Source organism: Alligator mississippiensis, chromosome 2 (genome assembly GCF_030867095.1).
Source record: "Alligator mississippiensis isolate rAllMis1 chromosome 2, rAllMis1, whole genome shotgun sequence".
Taxonomy (NCBI): domain Eukaryota; kingdom Metazoa; phylum Chordata; order Crocodylia; family Alligatoridae; genus Alligator; species Alligator mississippiensis.
This window is the reverse complement of record NC_081825.1, coordinates 69,007,377-69,026,084: the sequence shown is the minus strand read 5'-3', so window position 1 is coordinate 69,026,084 and position 18,708 is coordinate 69,007,377. Positions and strand designations below refer to the sequence as shown.

The window sequence follows — 18,708 nt, the reverse complement described above, 5'->3', positions numbered from 1 at the left end:
AGAAGTGCCTTAGCCAGGAGTTAAAGAACATGAGACAAGAACACCCTTTAAAAAAAACTGACGGCTCAAGGACATTCTGGCCTGGAGGTAAGAGAATTATTGTGCTGAAGAGCAGATTGGGTGCTGTGGACAGGTGGGTAAGGAGAATTAGGCTATCAGCTTGAATTTAGTTCAGGGGACAAAGACCTGTAGTTTCAGCTAGGAATGTAGTAAAATATTAACGTGTAAGGGAGGACAGAGGGAAAGCATGGTCTTAAAATATGTCTTGGATTGCAAGTGATAGTTAAAATCTTCCTTAGCTTCCAGGAATTCTATGGCTTTATATTAACCTGGCATTTAAAAAAATAATTTATAAATACTTCATATTTGATGCGCCTGTTTTTTGATAAAAGCTACTGAACTTGGATGTATCTGTCTAGGTTAAGATAGAATTACAGTTGAAAAACTTACCACATCTAATCTTATATAGGATGGATGTCCTTCAACATGGCTTGAAGGATGAATGTATGTTTGTAGGGTATGCAGTTATATATCATTTAAAGTATTTTTATTTGCTTCTTCAACATAGTAACAAAAGGTATTGGAATATTTAGAATTGCAAAGCCCTGGACGTTATATGATTCAGTAATGTATGAAAGATTACACATATTTGATTTTTTGGACCACAAGTTTACTTTCTGGCAGTTGTAGCATAACAATATTTTGATGTAATTCTCAGTCCAGCAAAGGACAATTCCCCAGTGGATATTTAGTGTTGTAACGTGATTTATAATGTATGCCTTCTTAATTTGAGTATCCTATTATTCTAAGGTTCAGTCATGGAGGGCTTAACTCTGGGGATCTCATCCTTTTTAGATTTGAGACACCCCTGGATAGACTCAAAGCACTGCTCAGAAAATGCCAGCTCTTAGTTTTCACTGGGTTTTTTTTGACAACAGAAAAATAATAGAGCAGTTTTTTTCTGTTGCAAAGAACTCAGAAAGACTACAACTATGGATTTCTATTTCTGGGTTTATCTTGTGATTTATGCTTGCAAACCAAATATTGATAACATTGTGGGGAACTCCACAGCACCCTTTAAAGAATCTCAAGGTACCCCAGGGTGCCATGACCCTGGTTGAGAATCACTGGTTTAAACAAATACATTTTAATGAGATCAAAGAGAACACTCTTAAGCAGTATTTTTAAATCAAAGAATTTTCAAGATAAGCATTTCAAGATTTGGATAAACCTATCCTTTGCTATAAGCAGAAATCCTTGTACACTCGTGGCGACATCACTAGGGGGAAATCTGAGTAGAATGGTGATTACTGTATATCCCTAGAATTGCATAAGGACAATGATATCTGGATATTAGCCAAATGCTTATTTGGGTCTACCAGCTTAGTCAATAATTAAGCATCATTAGAGGTTTAAATAAACCATTCAGTTTACATATTCATTTTATTAAAAATGATAACTCACAGAGACAACTTAATTGAATGAAATTTATTTTGCAGGTACTTAGCAGGCAATTTCACATTCCTCCACAACCTGGGTATGACCCAGACAATTTTACAAATGATTGAATTTAAAATTAAGACACAGGTTGTGTAGTGGTATAAGATAGGTGTCCTGTACATTTATGAAAGTAAATTCTGCCAGATCCTCAGATGGCATAAATCAATGGAGCTATGCTGATATACATAAGTTTAGGATCTTGGCTCTTCTCTTTATCTTTAATATTACTACTAACACATTTAAGTACAATATATCTATCTAAATAAACATATTATATGGTCAGTGCTTGGTAATGTGAACAGTTTGGGCAGCAAACATATCATATACATTTAAGGAAACCTACAACAATTTTAATGTACAAACCTCCTTTTCATGAATTTCCTCTTTCTTCTAGAAGAGAATCTTGTACCACGGGAAGTTCCACACCATTAGATAATCGGAGCTTCCTAGCACGTCCAAGTTATTGAGGTAGGAAGAAAAAATTTCTTATAATTAAAATAACTGAACCACAAAATGGGGTTCTCCTTTAAATTAGGCAAAAATTGTAGATACAGTACATGGAGTATAAGTTAGGCCACTATGAATGTTTCTTTCTACAGACTCTGTATTGGAAGTACAAGTTTAGCTCTGTTGGCACACGTTATTCCCAAAGTCTCAGTCAGAAAATGACAGACTCTTTTAAGTCTTAACTCTTTAACCTGCTAGAATTATAAATTATAGACAGATAGTGCATGTGTCAGAAACATAGAAAATAACAGTCATTTTATATTACAAGTATTATTTTATAAATATGTTATTTCAAGCACTAAAGTTGCAACTGTTCAGCCCCCTGCCCCACCTTGTTTTACATTGTGATCACAATTAGTGTGTGTTTAATATACTGAATATTTCGTGGTTCATTACTGGAACATGATCTGTGCAATTGCAATGAACCAATAAATCCCTTCACTGCATCATGATTTTTGTTGATGCTAATAAGTAACAGCATTCCAAAAATAGTCTAAAAAGCCATACAAAGGTGAAATATGGACAAATCATAGTAGAATGAGTTATTTAGTCACCATGTACTTATTATGTGGTCAAATAGAGTATTACAGATTATTCAAAGATATAATAATCTTCTAAAATATTAAGTACTGAAAAACCAATAGAAGTTTTGATTTCTCTGATGCCCACATCAAATAATATACTTTTACTTCCAAATTGTTCCAGTGTTAGCACAATGGAAGGAAAGAAATATTGTATAAAAGTACAGTGTATTAAGCAAGCTATTTCCAAGTACATGGTTGCGTACAAACACAGTTTAAATACTGTAAACACTTGTTAACTAAGATTAATATTATTTTTTATGTACGGGTTAAAATGAAATTCCGCCTTACTTTTCTGTCATGTAATGTTTGCAACAAAATGATCGCTAATCAAGCTTCTGGTACAAAATACATGATATAGTGACACATTGAAAGAGATTCTGATTATCGCAGTCAGTATTATGTAGTAGAAAGGAATTCTTGCTGGATAAAATCATGCTCATTCAGGCTTTGGTATAGCCATCTTGTACATATTGGTAGTTATTGCTCCTGTATGGCTCTCCAGTGACATTACTAAGAGTCTGTACAGAAATGGGGATCCAGCAGCGTACACCACACTGTAGGACTGGTGTGTTAGCATATATTTCACCCTGGAGAGGACCAATGCATCACTGAAGCTTCAAAATACATCTTAGTATAACTGGTATACTGGCTGTGTGCCTCAACAGAAGAGTGAATTTCACCACTTAGGGTGTAAAACATGTTTCCTTGTATCTGAAGGTCATTGAGCTGTCCTAAAGAGCAAGTCTGCTTGGGTAAATGCACAACTTCTGGAGCATATCTTCTTATTGAGAAGGAAGCAGGGTATTTATTTTTTCTAACCATTACTTGATCACACAGGACTCGATTCTATGAAGTCCTGAGCAAGTCCAGGAATAGCTATTTATTGCTTAAGTCATTGAGCCTCTGGAAAAACTAGACTCTAAATCAGTGGTTCTCAACCTTTTCAGACTCAAGGCACCTCTCAGAAAATACCAGCTCTTAGTTTTCACTCATTTTTTGACTACAGAAAAAAAATAATAATAAAGCAATTTTTCTGTTGCAGAGAACACAGAAAGATCGCAGCAGATCAAATCATTTTTATACTATGGATTCCTATTTGAAATCTCTGGGTTTACCTTGAGAATTGCACCCTGGTTGAGAATCACTGCCTTAAATCATTACCAGGCATCTAAACACTGCTATTTCAATTTTAATAAATAATCCTTTTCTGCTTGAGGTTGCTTTGCAAATCTTTCCTAAAAATATGTTTTTGAGTGGAGAAAAAAATAGGAAGAATTTGAGTAGGTCAGCAAATAATTTCCTAAATGTCCTATCTGTATTAATTTAGAGTAAATAAATAGCTATGGATTAAGAACCTCCCCCCCCCCCCCAAAATAACATGGAATTATTTCTATCTTTAGCATCTCATAGTATTATCACCATGCACATTTTTTGTCATTTTTTTTCAACTTAATAGAAATATTTCAAAACACCAGATCTGAAAAATGCTCTTAATTTTAATTACAGGCCTATTCACCAAAATACATACCTTTGGTATAGTATATTATTTATTGCATATAGCAATTTTTATTAAAATCAAAAACATTTTTTAGCACTTGTGATTTAGAAGGGATTTTAATTCCTTGGATAACCCACATGGATGGATACATTAACTTCAACAACTTTTCCAAAGCTTATACATGACATGATAAACAAGTAAGCTTCCATTTGAAAAGGGCAAATGAAAAACCTTTGACAATACTGAATTTACCATGGGTTAGGTTACACAACCTATTTAATGAAACTTAGATTCAATATTAAATATTATACTATTTTAAAGTGGAAATATATTTTAAGAAGGCAAGATTTTGGTAAAAAATTAAATATTTTATTTAGTTACATGACTAGTACAGGGTGGTCTTGCCTCCCTCATTATTTGGATAAAGCTACACATACAAAGCAATGACATCACAGCTTAGCATCCTCTCAGGAGGAAATCACAGTGAAGGAAGCTGTGATATAATTTATGCTGTTAATTGTCTCATATCATATAATGATATCACAATAGAAGAAACCATATTTACACAGTGGCTTAGACAAAAGTTTGAACGTAAACAGAGATGAATCAAGCATCTTGGTAATGCACTATCTTGTTCATCTCTCAAATTTTTCCATTGTGATAATTAGTTCCACTATAAACTTGAAGTGAATGAAGGACAACATGAGGCACCTATTTTAAAGTTAAAAAACTGCTCACTTGCCAAAGTGTCAGTGGGGTTTTCAAGTATGTATGAATGCGTTTTGTTTAACTCATAATTTATATTAAGTCAAGTGTATATGTCCAAAGATATATGAGATGCTTTTGAAGCTATACATAGCTTAAGGAATTATATTGAATACACAGAATATTTAATGTTTCATGGACGTCATATCCTAGGCTGTTGAAAAGCAAATATTTTTCTGATTGCATTGTGCAATTATTTTAATGAATCAGTTTGAATATTGTGTACATTTTAACATATAACAACTAAAGTCTGATAAGCTATTAAAAACTCTTACTCCTAAAGAAATGGTTGGAACGGACTTGGGAAAGCTCAAGCATCAGTGAACACAGTATCAGTGATAGGTTGGTAGAGGATTAGAAAACCTTTCAGATATACTGTAGTGTAACATTCCTTTTAACATCACTTAGAAGACTGAATTTGTGAATGTTTTGAAAGGACCTCCGCCTACTCATTTAAAAGCTGAAACCTACGATTACAAATTGCTTTTCTTCACTAAGTGAGGGAGGTCAGGGTCGGAAAGCAGGCAAAATGCCATCTGATGGAACTGTACATTTTAATGATTTTCTCAGTTCTCAAGATTCATCTTGTTGGGATTTCAGCTAAGTAGAATGTCCTCCCTACCCTCTCCAAATGAACTCCCATTCCTTAAATAGATGCCCATCTTAATTGGCGTTGCCTTCTTAAAGAGAGACCAGTTGGTCAGTATCCAATGCACACTTCATGTAATTGAAAACCAATTGGTCCTTCTTCCTAATGTGTCCAGGGGGTATCGTTCATTCCCCTTGTCTCCTGTAGGGGATTTCAAGCTTCTCTGGTTTAGTTTGTCCCTGAAAATCAGAGAGGTTTGCCATTCCCCATTTTTCAGAATCTTCCTTGTGTGGCCTGATCTGGGGACCCACATATGCTCCCTGACCATCCCCACTCTCCCATAAGTACCTCTGTCCTTGTAGCTCTTGAGATAATCAGGTATGTGGATTTCTTTGAAAAGATTTTTAAAAGGAGAATGCAAGAAGGGTTGTGCAATTCCTAAAGGGAGTAGGGAGGTTTATTTACCTCAAAGTAAAAACTATGACCACCATAGGAACTTATATAAACTTAAGGAATGCTTACTGAGGTTTTCTAGTCTGGCTCCTCTTTTTCACATTTCCTAACACCAGAATGAATATTCTGGATATTCATCAGGATCATAACCTGACTTGCAACTAAGAAGGTGCAAGGAAGAGGTTGGACGGGGATGGTTTTACGATTCTTTTGCAAAGAACCATGTCACAAGGATATTTTTGTTCCATTCCATCTCTAGTTGTTTTCCCATTAAACATAAAATTAAAATGTTTCTTTCTACAAACTTGTAAAACCTTAAGTACATATTTGAGTTGGTATTTGAAAGATAGGTCATTGCAAACAGGAGGCTCTTTATATCAAGCCTGTGTTACTTTGGCTCACAAATACTGCATGAAAAACCATGTCTAAGTGCCTTCAGTATAATAAAATCGGATCAAGTGTTTGAGTGCTGTAAAGTAACAAGAGTAATGCTCCTGATTTCACACAGAATCTACCTTCACTTGATTGTTGTTTGTAACTAGTGGCGATGGTTTGCTTTTCATTTTGTCTGCTGCATCATTAGAACTCTCCTGAATGAACACTTTGGCTGTACAAATTGTGACAATAATTCTCTTATATTCTCTTCTGAAATTCTGGTTCAGGAGTCCATATATAATAGCATTAAGGCAGCTGTTGAAATATGCCATGTAATAGCTGGATACAAACAACCACTCTGGAATCCGGGGGATTATTGTGTCTGGGTTCACGGCCACAGCAAGGCCTATAAAGTTTAGAGGAGCCCAGCATACTGCAAACAGTACAAACACAACAAACATGGTGACAAAGTTTCTGAAGTCATGTGGCTTCAGTTTGGGCTTGTTGTCAGGTTTAACCCTTCGCCTCACCTGAATAACAAGTATCCATATCCTCAAGTAACAAAATGTAACTATGGATATAGGAAGCATGAAATGGAAAAAAACCACTGCTATTGTGTATGTTGAACTCACAGATTGTGCAAATGTGCATGAGTAGATCCTGGGATCATACTGTAGAGATCCAACAAATAGGTTGGGCAGGATGGCAACAAATGTTAAGATCCAGATGAGAATGACGTAGCACAAAGAATTCTTGTCGCTATACAGCTTGTCATACTTGAGGCTATGGCAGATGTAGCAATATCGATTAATAGCAATGCCTGTAATGTTGAATATTGATCCAATGACACTTAGACCCATCAAGAAACCACTGATTTGGCAGTGAAAGTATCCCAGGTTCCATCCATTACGGAATACAGATGTCAAGACAAGTGGATATGGGTAGATGGCCACTACCAAGTCTGCAATAGCCAGGTTGACGACAAATATATTTCCTGAAAAATAAATATGAAAAATAAACTGTAACTTTTCTTTTTCTCTTTTGGTGCTTCTCCTTATCTGTGACCCATGCCCTCTCTCATAGTTTAATGGTCAATCTTAGTGAAATACAGTAACTTCTGTTTATATATAGTTTCTAGATTAACTCATTCATTTTTAATTTAAGGAGGAATATGCTGAATTCTAACGCATGCCTTTAAAAGTCAGGTTTCCTTGAGTTTAATTACCACAACATTACATGCATCATCAAATCTATTTCCACTTGAGCCCTGTCTCCAACGATGACAGAAGAAAATATAAAGACCCTACTGACTTGAATGAGTATTGGATAGAGCTCCACTTGCATAAAGAGGTAATTCAGTATCTTGCTTACTTTATGTACTTATATGGCATGCACTGATGTATCACATTCAATTAGCTTGTCCTTGATATCTTTAAAACAGTTATAAATCTGCAGGCTACTTTAAGCAGTAAGCATGAGGACTATTAATCTCTTAGCACATTTAAGTGATTGAAGATATCGAAACTGAATTCTTATTGCAAATCGAAAGTGATATATAGGACAAACTCATAAAAATCTAAGAGGCGTTTACATCCAATTGCTCATGTATTTATTCTGAATTTCCAAACTACTGGCCTGCATTTTATTATTAACAATTAAGTCATAAGGCACTTCAAAATGCAGTCCATAATATACAACATTTACAGTAACAGGTGATCTTTGTCCAGAAGACATGAAACACATGACAAGCAAGACAGGGATTCATGACTCCGATAATAATCCATAATCTGATGACATCTTTTAATGATGAAGTATTAGAGCGAAATCTTGGTGCAATTTAAGTCAATGGGATATTTGCCTTTTACTTCAAAGATAACAATTTCATTTGTTGTGTTTTGACAAGGTGGGGACTGGGAATAATATTAACATCCATGGAGGTATGACCTGCCTAAAACAATTCAATATTTTGCTTTTTATCTTTTCCATATGTCTATGAATAATGTTTGCTAAACACAGATCTTCTTGGTCTAGAATTTTTTTTAATTCATTTTTTCAGCATGTAGTTAGTGCCATGCTGTTTAAAATATAACTGAAAGTGGACCTTAAAAGGAAAATAAGAATAAAATAGCAAGATTCTGAAGTGCTGTAATTCTTAACACCATGTTCCAGTTTAACTGGGTTACATGTATTAAAACATTTGTAAAGTATATTTTGCGGCTAAATCTCATACTTTAAATGTTCAGTGGGAAATACTAAAACACCATGCACATGCAAAAACAATGAAACATGGAAACCATTTCATTGAGAACTGAACTTGTTTTCTTGTGTTTAAGAGATTGTACTAATAAAAGCTGGATTACATGATTTTTTTTTCCATCAAGGACCTGGAAGATGGGATGGAGTACATCTTCAGCAAGTTTACAGATGACACCAAGATGGGGGGCGTAGTAGATACGCTGGAAGGTAGGGCTAGGATTCAGTGAGATCTCAACAAATTGGAGGACTGGACCAAAAGAAATCTCATGAGTTCAGTAAAGGCAAGAGGAACAACTCCATGCACTGCTACAGGCTGGAATCCGACCAGTTAAGCAACAGTTCTGCAGAAAAGCACTTGGGGGTTATAGTGGATAATAAGATGGATACAAGTCAACAGTGTGCCCTTGTTGCCAAGAAGGCTAACAGCATACCGGGCTGTGTTATTACAAGTGTTGTCAGCAGATCGAGTGAAGTACAGTAAAATCCCTGTTATTTGGCATTTAAGTAACCGGAACACTCTATTAACTGGAATTTGTGGCCAGTTGGCTTGACACAGATTGGAGGGGGGACAGGGGTTGGAAAGCTTGTATGCGGTGGTTGCCGCTGCCACCCATCACCCTGCACTGCAGCATCTCTCCGTGCGGCCACTGCCCCCCCACTCCCCGCTCCATGCATGGCTGTCACCACCTGCTCCCCCTCTACCCCTCCCCTCTCACCCCTCTGCATCCAGCCAAAAACCACCGGCCTTAAGTAACCGGCATTTTTGATACCTGGTACCCCCCATTCCCCACTTGTGCCAGGTAACAGGGATTTTACTGTCATTATTCTGTTCTATTCTATACTGGTGAGGCCACATCTGGAGTACTGTGTCCAGTTTTTGGCCCCCACTACAGAAAGGATGTGGACAAATTGGAGAGAGTCCAGCAGAGAGCAATGAAAATGGTTTGGGGGATGGGGCACATGACTTATGAAGAGAGGCTGAGGGAACTGGGCTTATTTAGGCTGGAAAAGAGAAGGCTGAAGGGAGATTTTAACAGCAGCCTTCAACTACCTGAAGGGGCATTCAAAAGAGGATGGAACTAGACTGTTCTTAGTGGTGGCAGATGACAGAACAAGGAGCAATGGGCTCAAGTTGCAGCAAGGGAAGTTTAGGCTAAATATTAGGAAACATTTTCTCACTAGGAGGGTAGTAAAGCATTGGAACAGGCTACCCAGAGAGGTGGTGGAATCTCCCATCCTTGGAGGTTTTTAAGATCCAGCTAGGCAGGCAGATGGACTAAGCCCTTTATATATAGACATGATCTTATCTAGAAGATTAAGATATTCATTTTTTAAGCTTTGCACCTAGTTTTCTAGATAGAAAAATAACTTCAGAAACCAACAGCAGAAGCTTTCTGGATAATAATTTACTGCCATATCAGAACATGTATGTACATGTCTACAGTCTACAGCAGAGCTAAATTCAACACAAATATAAGCTAAGCTAGGACATGAGCTAGCTCATGAGCTAGCTCAGGTGTCTGACTTAACATAGCAAGTCTGTCTCTCTCCTGTTCTCCGTGACACCTCTTCTGGGCCTAGGGATCATGGAGGGGGAACGTAGAAGGGACAAGACCTTGACCTCAGAGGGTGGATGGAAAGGGAAGAGAGAAAAGACTGGAGAAAGGATAAAGAAATCAGTAAGATAGACTGAAATTGGAGACTTGTTTAACAAGTCTTTGTTTAACAAGAGGTTGCCCAAACTCTCTTCCAGGTTGGCGGATCTCTTCTGGCGGGCTTTAAACTAGGCTCATCGGGGCGAGGGGAAGATGAGGGCAGGGGAAGCCGTGGACCACCAAACCATGTGGCACCTGTGCGGGCCGGGAGCAGTCCGAGGCCCTTTTTTGCGCAGTGGGCTGTGGCCAGCAGCCAGGACACACCGGGTCAGGGAAGGCAGGCGGCACACTAGAATTAGGCAAGGAACGCTTAATGGTTGTTTAAGATTGTTTACTTACACCGTAGATGGTCGCGGTGCAGGCTGGAAAACTTCCAGGAATACTTCGCTTAAGTCCCATTTTAAGGACTCGGACAGAGCTCTGGATTCACTAACACGAAGTTTGTTAGGCTCCGTGGAACTTGTGCGCGCAGGGAAAGGGTACGTCGAGGATTGCGCTCTGCGACGGGGAGAGGCTAGAGGCTGATCAGACCCCTGTTGCCTTCTTGATATTCACGCTGGGTCCAATAGGCTCTGCAGCACTTAGAGATCTTCACGAGACGTGAAGTCTCCTCCTCCTGATGTTCGTGGAGTCCTCCAACTTGGGTGGAAACCACTCAAGCCTCTTATACGGCTAGCAAGCCAATCGCTAGCCGCTACATAGGAATAATTTAGAACTAGCCAATAGTGGGGCACGAATCTAAATACAAATGGCGGGAACTTCTTGCAACACGCATCTCCTTTCTGCAGCTAAGAAATGCACCCTGCAAAGAAAGCTATGAGTGGCGGAAAATAATTTAGCAGTGCCAAAGCACACACAACAAAAAATCACACCCTTGGTTGTGACAGCACCCACAAGGACAGCCCAGCCTGAAGAAGGAGAACATCGGGAACCTGAAATCCATGGGGAGGCCAGCAGTACACCACAGGTAAGCAATAAGCAGGTAAGCAATAAGGGGCCCTTTGGGCATCAGAGCCAGGGGGCAACAAAGGCGCCAGTCACAGGGCTCAAGTGCCTATACACTAATGCTAGGAGCATGGGGAGCAAGCAGGATGAACTAGCACTCCTGCCTGCAGAAAACACCTACGACTTAGTAGGGCTAACAGAAACCTGGTGGGATTCTTCCCATGACTGGGCGGTATACATTGAGGGTTATAAGCTGTACAGAAAGGATAGAGTGGGGAAGAGAGGGGGAGGGGTTGTGCTCTATGTCAATGAGCGATATACATCGACCCTTATCAAAATGGAATCGGAGGAGGAGAAAGTAGAAGGATTGTGGGTTAGGATACATGGAGGTCAAGGAGAAAGGGACTTGGTGGTAGGGGTCTGCTACAGACCCCCACACCAAGGGGAAGAACTAGATTTGGGCTCCTGAGGCAGCTCTCGGAGACCATAAAAACTAGGGAGGCGGTAGTCATGGGGGACCTAAACTACCCAGACATCTGCTGGGAGACGCAGACAGCAAAGTCCCACCGTTCACTCATGTTCCTATCCTGTGTATAGGACCTCCATCTGACGCAGGAGGTACATGGTCCCACTAGGAGGAATGCCTTACTGGACCTGGTATTGGCAACAGGGGATGATATGGTAGGGGACCTACAGATCGATGGTCACCTGGGGGACAGTGATCACCAAATAATAGAATTCACCATAAGACATAGAGCGGGTAAGGTAACTAGTCGGGTGAAAGTGCTAGACTTTAGGAAAGCTGATTTCAATGAACTCAGGCGTTTAGTCAAGGACACACTACAGAGTAAGAGTTTTGAAGAGATGGGAGCCCAGGAAGGGTGGATGTGCCTTAAGGAAATGATCCTTTGGGCACAGAGGGAGATGATCCTGATGCGGGAAAAAGGAGGAAAGGGGCCAAGAGGCTTCCTTGGCTGACCAGAGAAATCCAGAGCAGCCTACAGGCAAAAAGGGGGGCATATAAAAAGTGGAAATGGAGAGAGATTACTAAAGAGGAGTATACCTCCTCTGCTCGTGCTTGTAGGGAGGCAGTTAGACAGGCCAAAGCTACCATGGAGCTGAGGATGGCATCCCAAGTTAAGGATAACAAAAAATGGTTTTTTAGATGTATAGGGAGTAAAAGGAAGGCCCCGGGTAGAATAGGAGCCCTACTAAATGGGCAGAAGCAATTGGTGATGGACAGGGGAGACAAGGCTGAACTTCTCAATGAGTTCTTTGCCTAAGTGTTCCTAAGCAAGGGGCAAGATAAGTCTCTCACTGGGATTGTAGAGAGGCAGCAGCAGGGAGCCAGACTACCAAGCGTAGACCCTGAGATGGTGCAGAGGCACTTGGAGGAACTGGATGCCTTTAAATCGGCAGGCCCGGATGAGCTCCATCCAAGGGTACTGAAGACACTGGCTGACGTCATTGCAGAGCCACTGGCAGGAATATTTGAACACTCATGGTGCATGGGCCAGGTCCCAGAGGACTGGAAAAGGGCCAATGTGGTCCCCATTTTCAAGAAGGGGAGGAAGGAGGACCCAGGCAACTATAGGCCAGTCAGTCTCACCTCCATCCTTGGCAAAGCCTTTGAAAAAATTATCAAGGCTCACATTTGCGAGAGCCCGGCAGGACAAATTATGCTGAGGGGAAACCAGCATGGGTTCGTAGCAGGTAGATCATGCCTGACTAATCTAGTCTCTTTTTATGACCAGGTTACAAAACACCTGGACGCAGGAGTAGGGGTTGACGTCGTTTACTTAGACTTCCGGAAGGCCTTCGATACGGTATCCCACCCCATACTGGTGAACAAGTTAAGAGGCTGTGACTTGGATGACTACACAGTCCGGTGGGTGGCGAATTGGCTAGAGGGTCACACCCAGAGAGTTGTAGTGGATGGGTCGGTATCGACCTGGAAGGGTGTGGGCAGTGGGGTCCCGCAGGGCTCGGTCCTTGGACCGATACTCTTCAATGTCTTCAACAGCGACTTGGACGAGGGTGTGAAGTGTACTCTGTCCAAGTTTGCGGATGACACAAAACTGTGGGGAGAAGTGGACACACCGGAGGGCAGGGAACAACTACAAGCAAACCTGGACAAGTTGGACAAGTGGGCAGAAAACAACAGAATGCAGTTCAACAAGGAGAAATGCAAAGTGCTGCACCTAGGAAGGAAAAATGTCCAGCACACCTACTGCCTAGGAAATGACCTACTGGGTGGCACGGAAACAGAAAGGGATCTTGGAGTCCTAGTGGACTCCAAGATGAACATGAGTTGTCAGTATGACGAAGTCATAAGAAAAGCTAATGGCACTTTATCTTGCATCAGCAGATGCATGACGAACAGATCCAAGGAGGTGATACTTCCCCTCTATCGGGCACTCGTCAGACCGCAGTTGGAATACTGCATGCAATTTGGGGTGCCGCACTTCAAGAGGGATGTGGATAACCTGGAGAGGGTCCAGAGAAGGGCCACTCGTATGGTTAAGGGCTTGCAGGCCAAGCCCTACGAGGAGAGACTAGAGAACTTGGACCTTTTTAGCCTACGCAAGAGAAGGTTGAGAGGCGACCTTGTGGCTGCGTATAAATTAATCACGGGGGCACAGAAGGGAATTGGTGAGGCTTTACTCACCAAGGCGCCCCTGGGTGTTACAAGAAATAATGGCCACAAGCTAGCAGAGAGCAGATTTAGACTAGACATTAGGAAGAACTTCTTCTCAGTTAGTGGCCAAGGTCTGGAATGGGCTCCCAAGGGAGGAGGTGCTCTCCCCTACCCTGGGGGTCTTCAAGAGGAGGTTAGATAGGCATCTAGCTGGGGTCATCTAAACCCAGCACTCTTTCCTGCCTATGAAGGGGGTCAGACTCGATGATCTATTGAGGTCCCTTCCGACCCTAACATCTACGAATCTATGAATCTATGAAAAACAGACTGCCGGTGGGCTCTTATGGAGCTAAAGTCTAAGGTAAGCCATCAATGCCTGTTTTTCCCATTAATTGCACATGTAGACATACCCTGCTCCACTAGGAGCAGGTGTCAAGGCTACAGTCCAAGGTCTACTTTTTTCCAGGGCAGTAGCCATCTGACTAAGCCTGTGCCTTCTAGCTTGCTCTTTTCTTTCTGACCCTGCATACCTTTCTCTCTTGGCTGACCAGGAAGCCAGCTTCAACAGAATGATCTAATTACAGTTAGTTTCTTAGTACCATAACTATGCAGTTCCTAACTACATTTTATCACCCTTATATATGATATGGTCTGACGTAGGTGAAATAAATATTAGTTTCGATCTTGCTGTAACTGAACTTAAAACACTAGGATGTTTCCTAATAAATATAGATCACATACATTGGATGATATAACTAACTAAAAATGCTGCATTGCCAGGATTTCAGTATAGGCTGTAAGGGTACAAAATCCAATCTTTGCACTTAAGCAGGCTGGCATCAGATTTCTGGTCCCCTCTAATATTTTTACCAGTTATCTTTGAGGGTCTGTTATGGATTTTACCACATCGTGAAACTACTTTTCTTTTGGGCCAGACCTTGGTTCTTTGTTATAAAAAGCACTGGAGCAAAAGACAAATCCAAAACTGTGTACTATTAAACATTTATAAACAGGAGAAGATCATTCAGGATTCATGTACACACTAAACACATGCATCAGAAAGAAGTGGAAAAGTTGAATCTTGTACTTTTCCCATGCAAAGCAAACACAAAGCTATGGTGAAATTCCTTCTGAACCCTGTTTAGTACACTAACAATCCTTCTCAATAGTAACCAAAGAATGGGGATAACCTCTCATGGATAAAAATATAAAACATGACAAGGAATGGACCAAGTAAGCACTGAACTAGATTGGATGGAAAACAGAACTAGAAGCATAATTCACATAGAATTCTGCATTACTTTGCAGTAAAGACTTTGCTCTACTTTTCTGTAGGTTCTGGTGGACAGTTACAACAGTGAAGTATGTCCTGTAAGGAAACATATCACATATGTTCACTGTACCACACTGCTTTTCCAGGTCATTGTCTTGTCTTGGCCTGCACATAATGGTGTTCAAAAAGATTAAGCAAGTCATTATCAATTGAGGCTGTTTTCATACCATCTGACCAGAACTATCCTAAATGTTCCTCTTTAAGTATTTGTAATTTAGTTTTAAATCTTCTTAGATATACAAAGTGCCACATCTCACTTTTTTGAGTGGATAGTGGCAGTTAACCTACTCTTCTTTACCTTTAGGGTTCTGTATACAGGAAACCTTAACATATTCCATTTACTTGCAGAATGGCAATAAATTCATTATTTGATAAAATGATGTACCTCAGTTTTCTAAGTATTAGTGATAGTGTCTGGTATAGATATTTATTACCACTAAAGAACTGCTAACCCTGCTTTTTACATGCAACCCCAACCTTCATGCTAGTCCAGATCTAGTTCAAGAAAAGCAGGAACAGGCTACAGACCAATCCCTTTCTTGTGGCAGTTCTATAACATTTGTAGCACTAAAGAAGTTGATGTGCATGCCCCTTGCAGTGCCCCAAAATGGCAGAACTTCTCTGCAATCTAGATTTTGCAGTGCCATGTCTGTGCAATGCCTGTTTGGTTACATTTAGTGTCACAGGAGGGTGTCATGAACCCCCAGCATCCCCCAATATTCTGCTCTCCTCTCTGATCCCCAGGGGAGAGGGAAAGAGGGAGGGAGGAAGAGCGAGCAGCTGGTTCCAAGACCAGAAAGCAGAGCAGCAGCTGAGTCAAAACAAGGTACATCTACACATGCAAATAATATGAAGAAATAAACTCCGGCATTTACTGCCATTTGAATGTGCACCACGGACCACAGCACATTGAGCCGGGTCAAAGCAGTCCCAGCTAGCAGGGGATCGGGGGGGGGGGGGGGGGTCAGTCAGCCAGCCAGCCTGGGGCTGCCCTCTCCCAACATGCTGTGGAGGGACTGGCTGGGGCTTGAGAGTGGTTCAGCTCAGGGCTAGCCAGCCAGCAGCTCCCACACTGAAGCACTCTCATGCCCCAGCCAACCGGGGCAGTGCCTACACGTGTGTTGTTGCAGAGTTTTTTTACTCTGCAGCAGTATAGGACTTGTATTTACAAGAACTATTCTTCTGTGGAGTAAATTAACTTACTCCAGCCTAATGGGGTCATACATATAGTTGCCAAGGTATTTACTATGCAACTAGTCTACTGAACAGTAAACATCTTGTGTACACAAGTCCACAGGGTGATGCACTTCTCATCATGGAGAGCTGTCCAAAAACCTGCTAGTTCCCTGGGGGAACAGCAACTCAGCTCAGAAATCCTGCTGCCACTACTGTAGCAAAAGGGATCAGTGCTTAGTGGCAGTGACAGAGTGGGCTACTACTAGTAAGGGGAGGAGTGGGGACAGTTGCTGTCCCCATGATGGCAGAGAAACCTGAGGCAGCAGTGCCTCTCCTTGTTGCCCTCCCCACGATGATGATAAACTGTTAGGTGGCCCACAGCTGTCCTGGTCATCAGGATATGGTGTGCTGTCCTTTGCAGCTGACAGCCTGCCTAGTCGTTCTTCTTCCCAAGGGCAAGCTGTCAGTGATTGGGCTTCCTGACAGGCTCCCCTCTGGGTGCAGGAGAAAAAGAGCAGCCACTTATTGGCCCTTGGACTTTGCAGCACTCCAGCAAGGGGACTCTGAATGTGCCCTATGTTTATAGGCAGGCAAGGTCCTTTGGGTACAGGTGATACCTTTCATTAGACCAACTGAGTAGTTGGGAAAAAGTTCTTAGCAAGCTTTCAGGCACAATCGCCTTTCTTCAGGCATAGGGAGTCTCCGATGTTCTGAGACTCCAACATGGCCAACACGCCTACAACCAGGCCTATGTTTACAGCACTCAGAAGTGCTGAGGAAGTTGTAACATTACAAATAAATGTCTCTCTATAGGGGTCTGACAGACACTACATTTGTTCTGCTTTATATCTGATTTTTGCATGACAAAACATGAACAGCCATATGTTTGCACTGTTTGTTGCAGTATAAGAATAGCAGATCTGCCACAAAAATGGCAAATTTACCCCAATTATGTTACTGTTTCAAACATATCAAAACTGTTCCATAACCTGTTTAATGTCTGGACAGGTCTCTCTGACCCTGCAGTATTGTCACGGTGCTCGGTTCTCCCTTCCCCACTCTAAGGAGGAAAGAGGGAGAGAGGGAGTTGATAGCTTCCCCAATGGGGAGCTGGCAGACAGCCCTGTAAGGACCAACTAGAAGTAGCAGAGTTATCTGGCCAGATGAGGAAACCTCCTGGTTAGTCCTTGACACTGGACAGGCTGCACAGTCCTACCCCATTGCTGTTGGGTTGCAGAGGCTGCCAACAAGCAGGAAACCTTAAGGGGCTTCTGGTGCTTGAGAATCAGCAGGCTCACTGAGGTTTCCTTGTGGTAGGGGAAAGTAAGAAACAGACCTCTATAACCCACAAGCTGGAGAGCTTCTGTGACAATTTTGTTGCACTCCAGACAGGAGGTGTGCACACCCCAGAGTAATGGATTATTTGTAGTGCTACAAAATTTGTAGTACTACAAAAATAACTTGAGTCAGCAACCTTTGATTCTACAATGGTCGTGTGCCCATAAAGGATAGGAAGAGAAAATAAATAAAGTAAATGGAGTCGATTACCATGCTTTCCTCAGCCTTATTTCCAGCCATTATTCCAAAGCCAAATTAATTTGCTTAGATAAGCAAGTGTGCCTAGACAATTCCAGCTTCACTGTAGCACATCTTATGAAGGATTATGAAACTAATGGTCTATAAGGCTCAGCATCAAAATGCCACCAAAAGGTTGAAAAATATGAAGATATAAATATTGAATAAACTCCTGTTACCCTTGGAAACTTCATTCATTTTCTACATCATAATATCAACTCCCTTCAATCTGGAATGCCTATTTTAAAGTCAAGGCTCTATTTATAAACCTGGCTTGAATTGGATTCCATGTGCATATTAATTTTTCCTTGTATGATGGAACCTCTAGGGCTTTTCTTCTGATTAACAAATTAAATCTGGAATTACAGGTACTCCTGCAATAGGACATGAATGGCTTTAAGCCCAGAATATATATTTCATCTCAGAACACATGTATGAAAACATCTCTTTAATTTTTCTCATGTGAAAAGAGGCCTTACTATATGGCATTTTGTAATCTCTGCAAGGTTTTATGCCTAAAAATATGAGTATATTTCTCATGATAAAACGCATTATCAGGAGGACCTGAACAATCCAGTATTGTGACCCTTGCTGAACAACAATGTCCATTTTAGTAATATCACTTAATTAGTGGACTAACCAAACCTAATGTGTAAATGTGGATGTGTCAAAGTCTCCAGATGTAAGAATGTTAGAACTTTGTTAGCACTGAGAAGAAAGGATTCATAGATTGTAAGGGGCCAGAAGGGACCTTGGAAGATCATCGGGTCCAGCCCCCTGCACCAAGCAGGAAAGAAAACTGGGGGTCAGGTGACCCCAGCAAGGTGACTGTCTAGACTCCTCTTGAAGATTTCCAGGG

The 18,708-nt window shown here is 41.1% G+C and overlaps 1 protein-coding gene across 1 annotated transcript in view; it reads right to left on the bottom strand.

Annotated features, from left to right (window-relative positions):
* Positions 1 to 1,473: 1,473 nt before the first annotated feature.
* MTNR1A (melatonin receptor 1A) overlaps positions 1,474 to 18,708 on the bottom strand; it is a 96,389-nt gene continuing 79,154 nt past the window's right edge. The window contains exon 2 of the mRNA XM_006262998.3: positions 1,474 to 7,265. Within this exon, the coding sequence (XP_006263060.1) occupies positions 6,397 to 7,265 (869 nt within the window). The 3' untranslated portion in view covers positions 1,474 to 6,396. The remainder of the gene's footprint in view (positions 7,266 to 18,708) is intronic.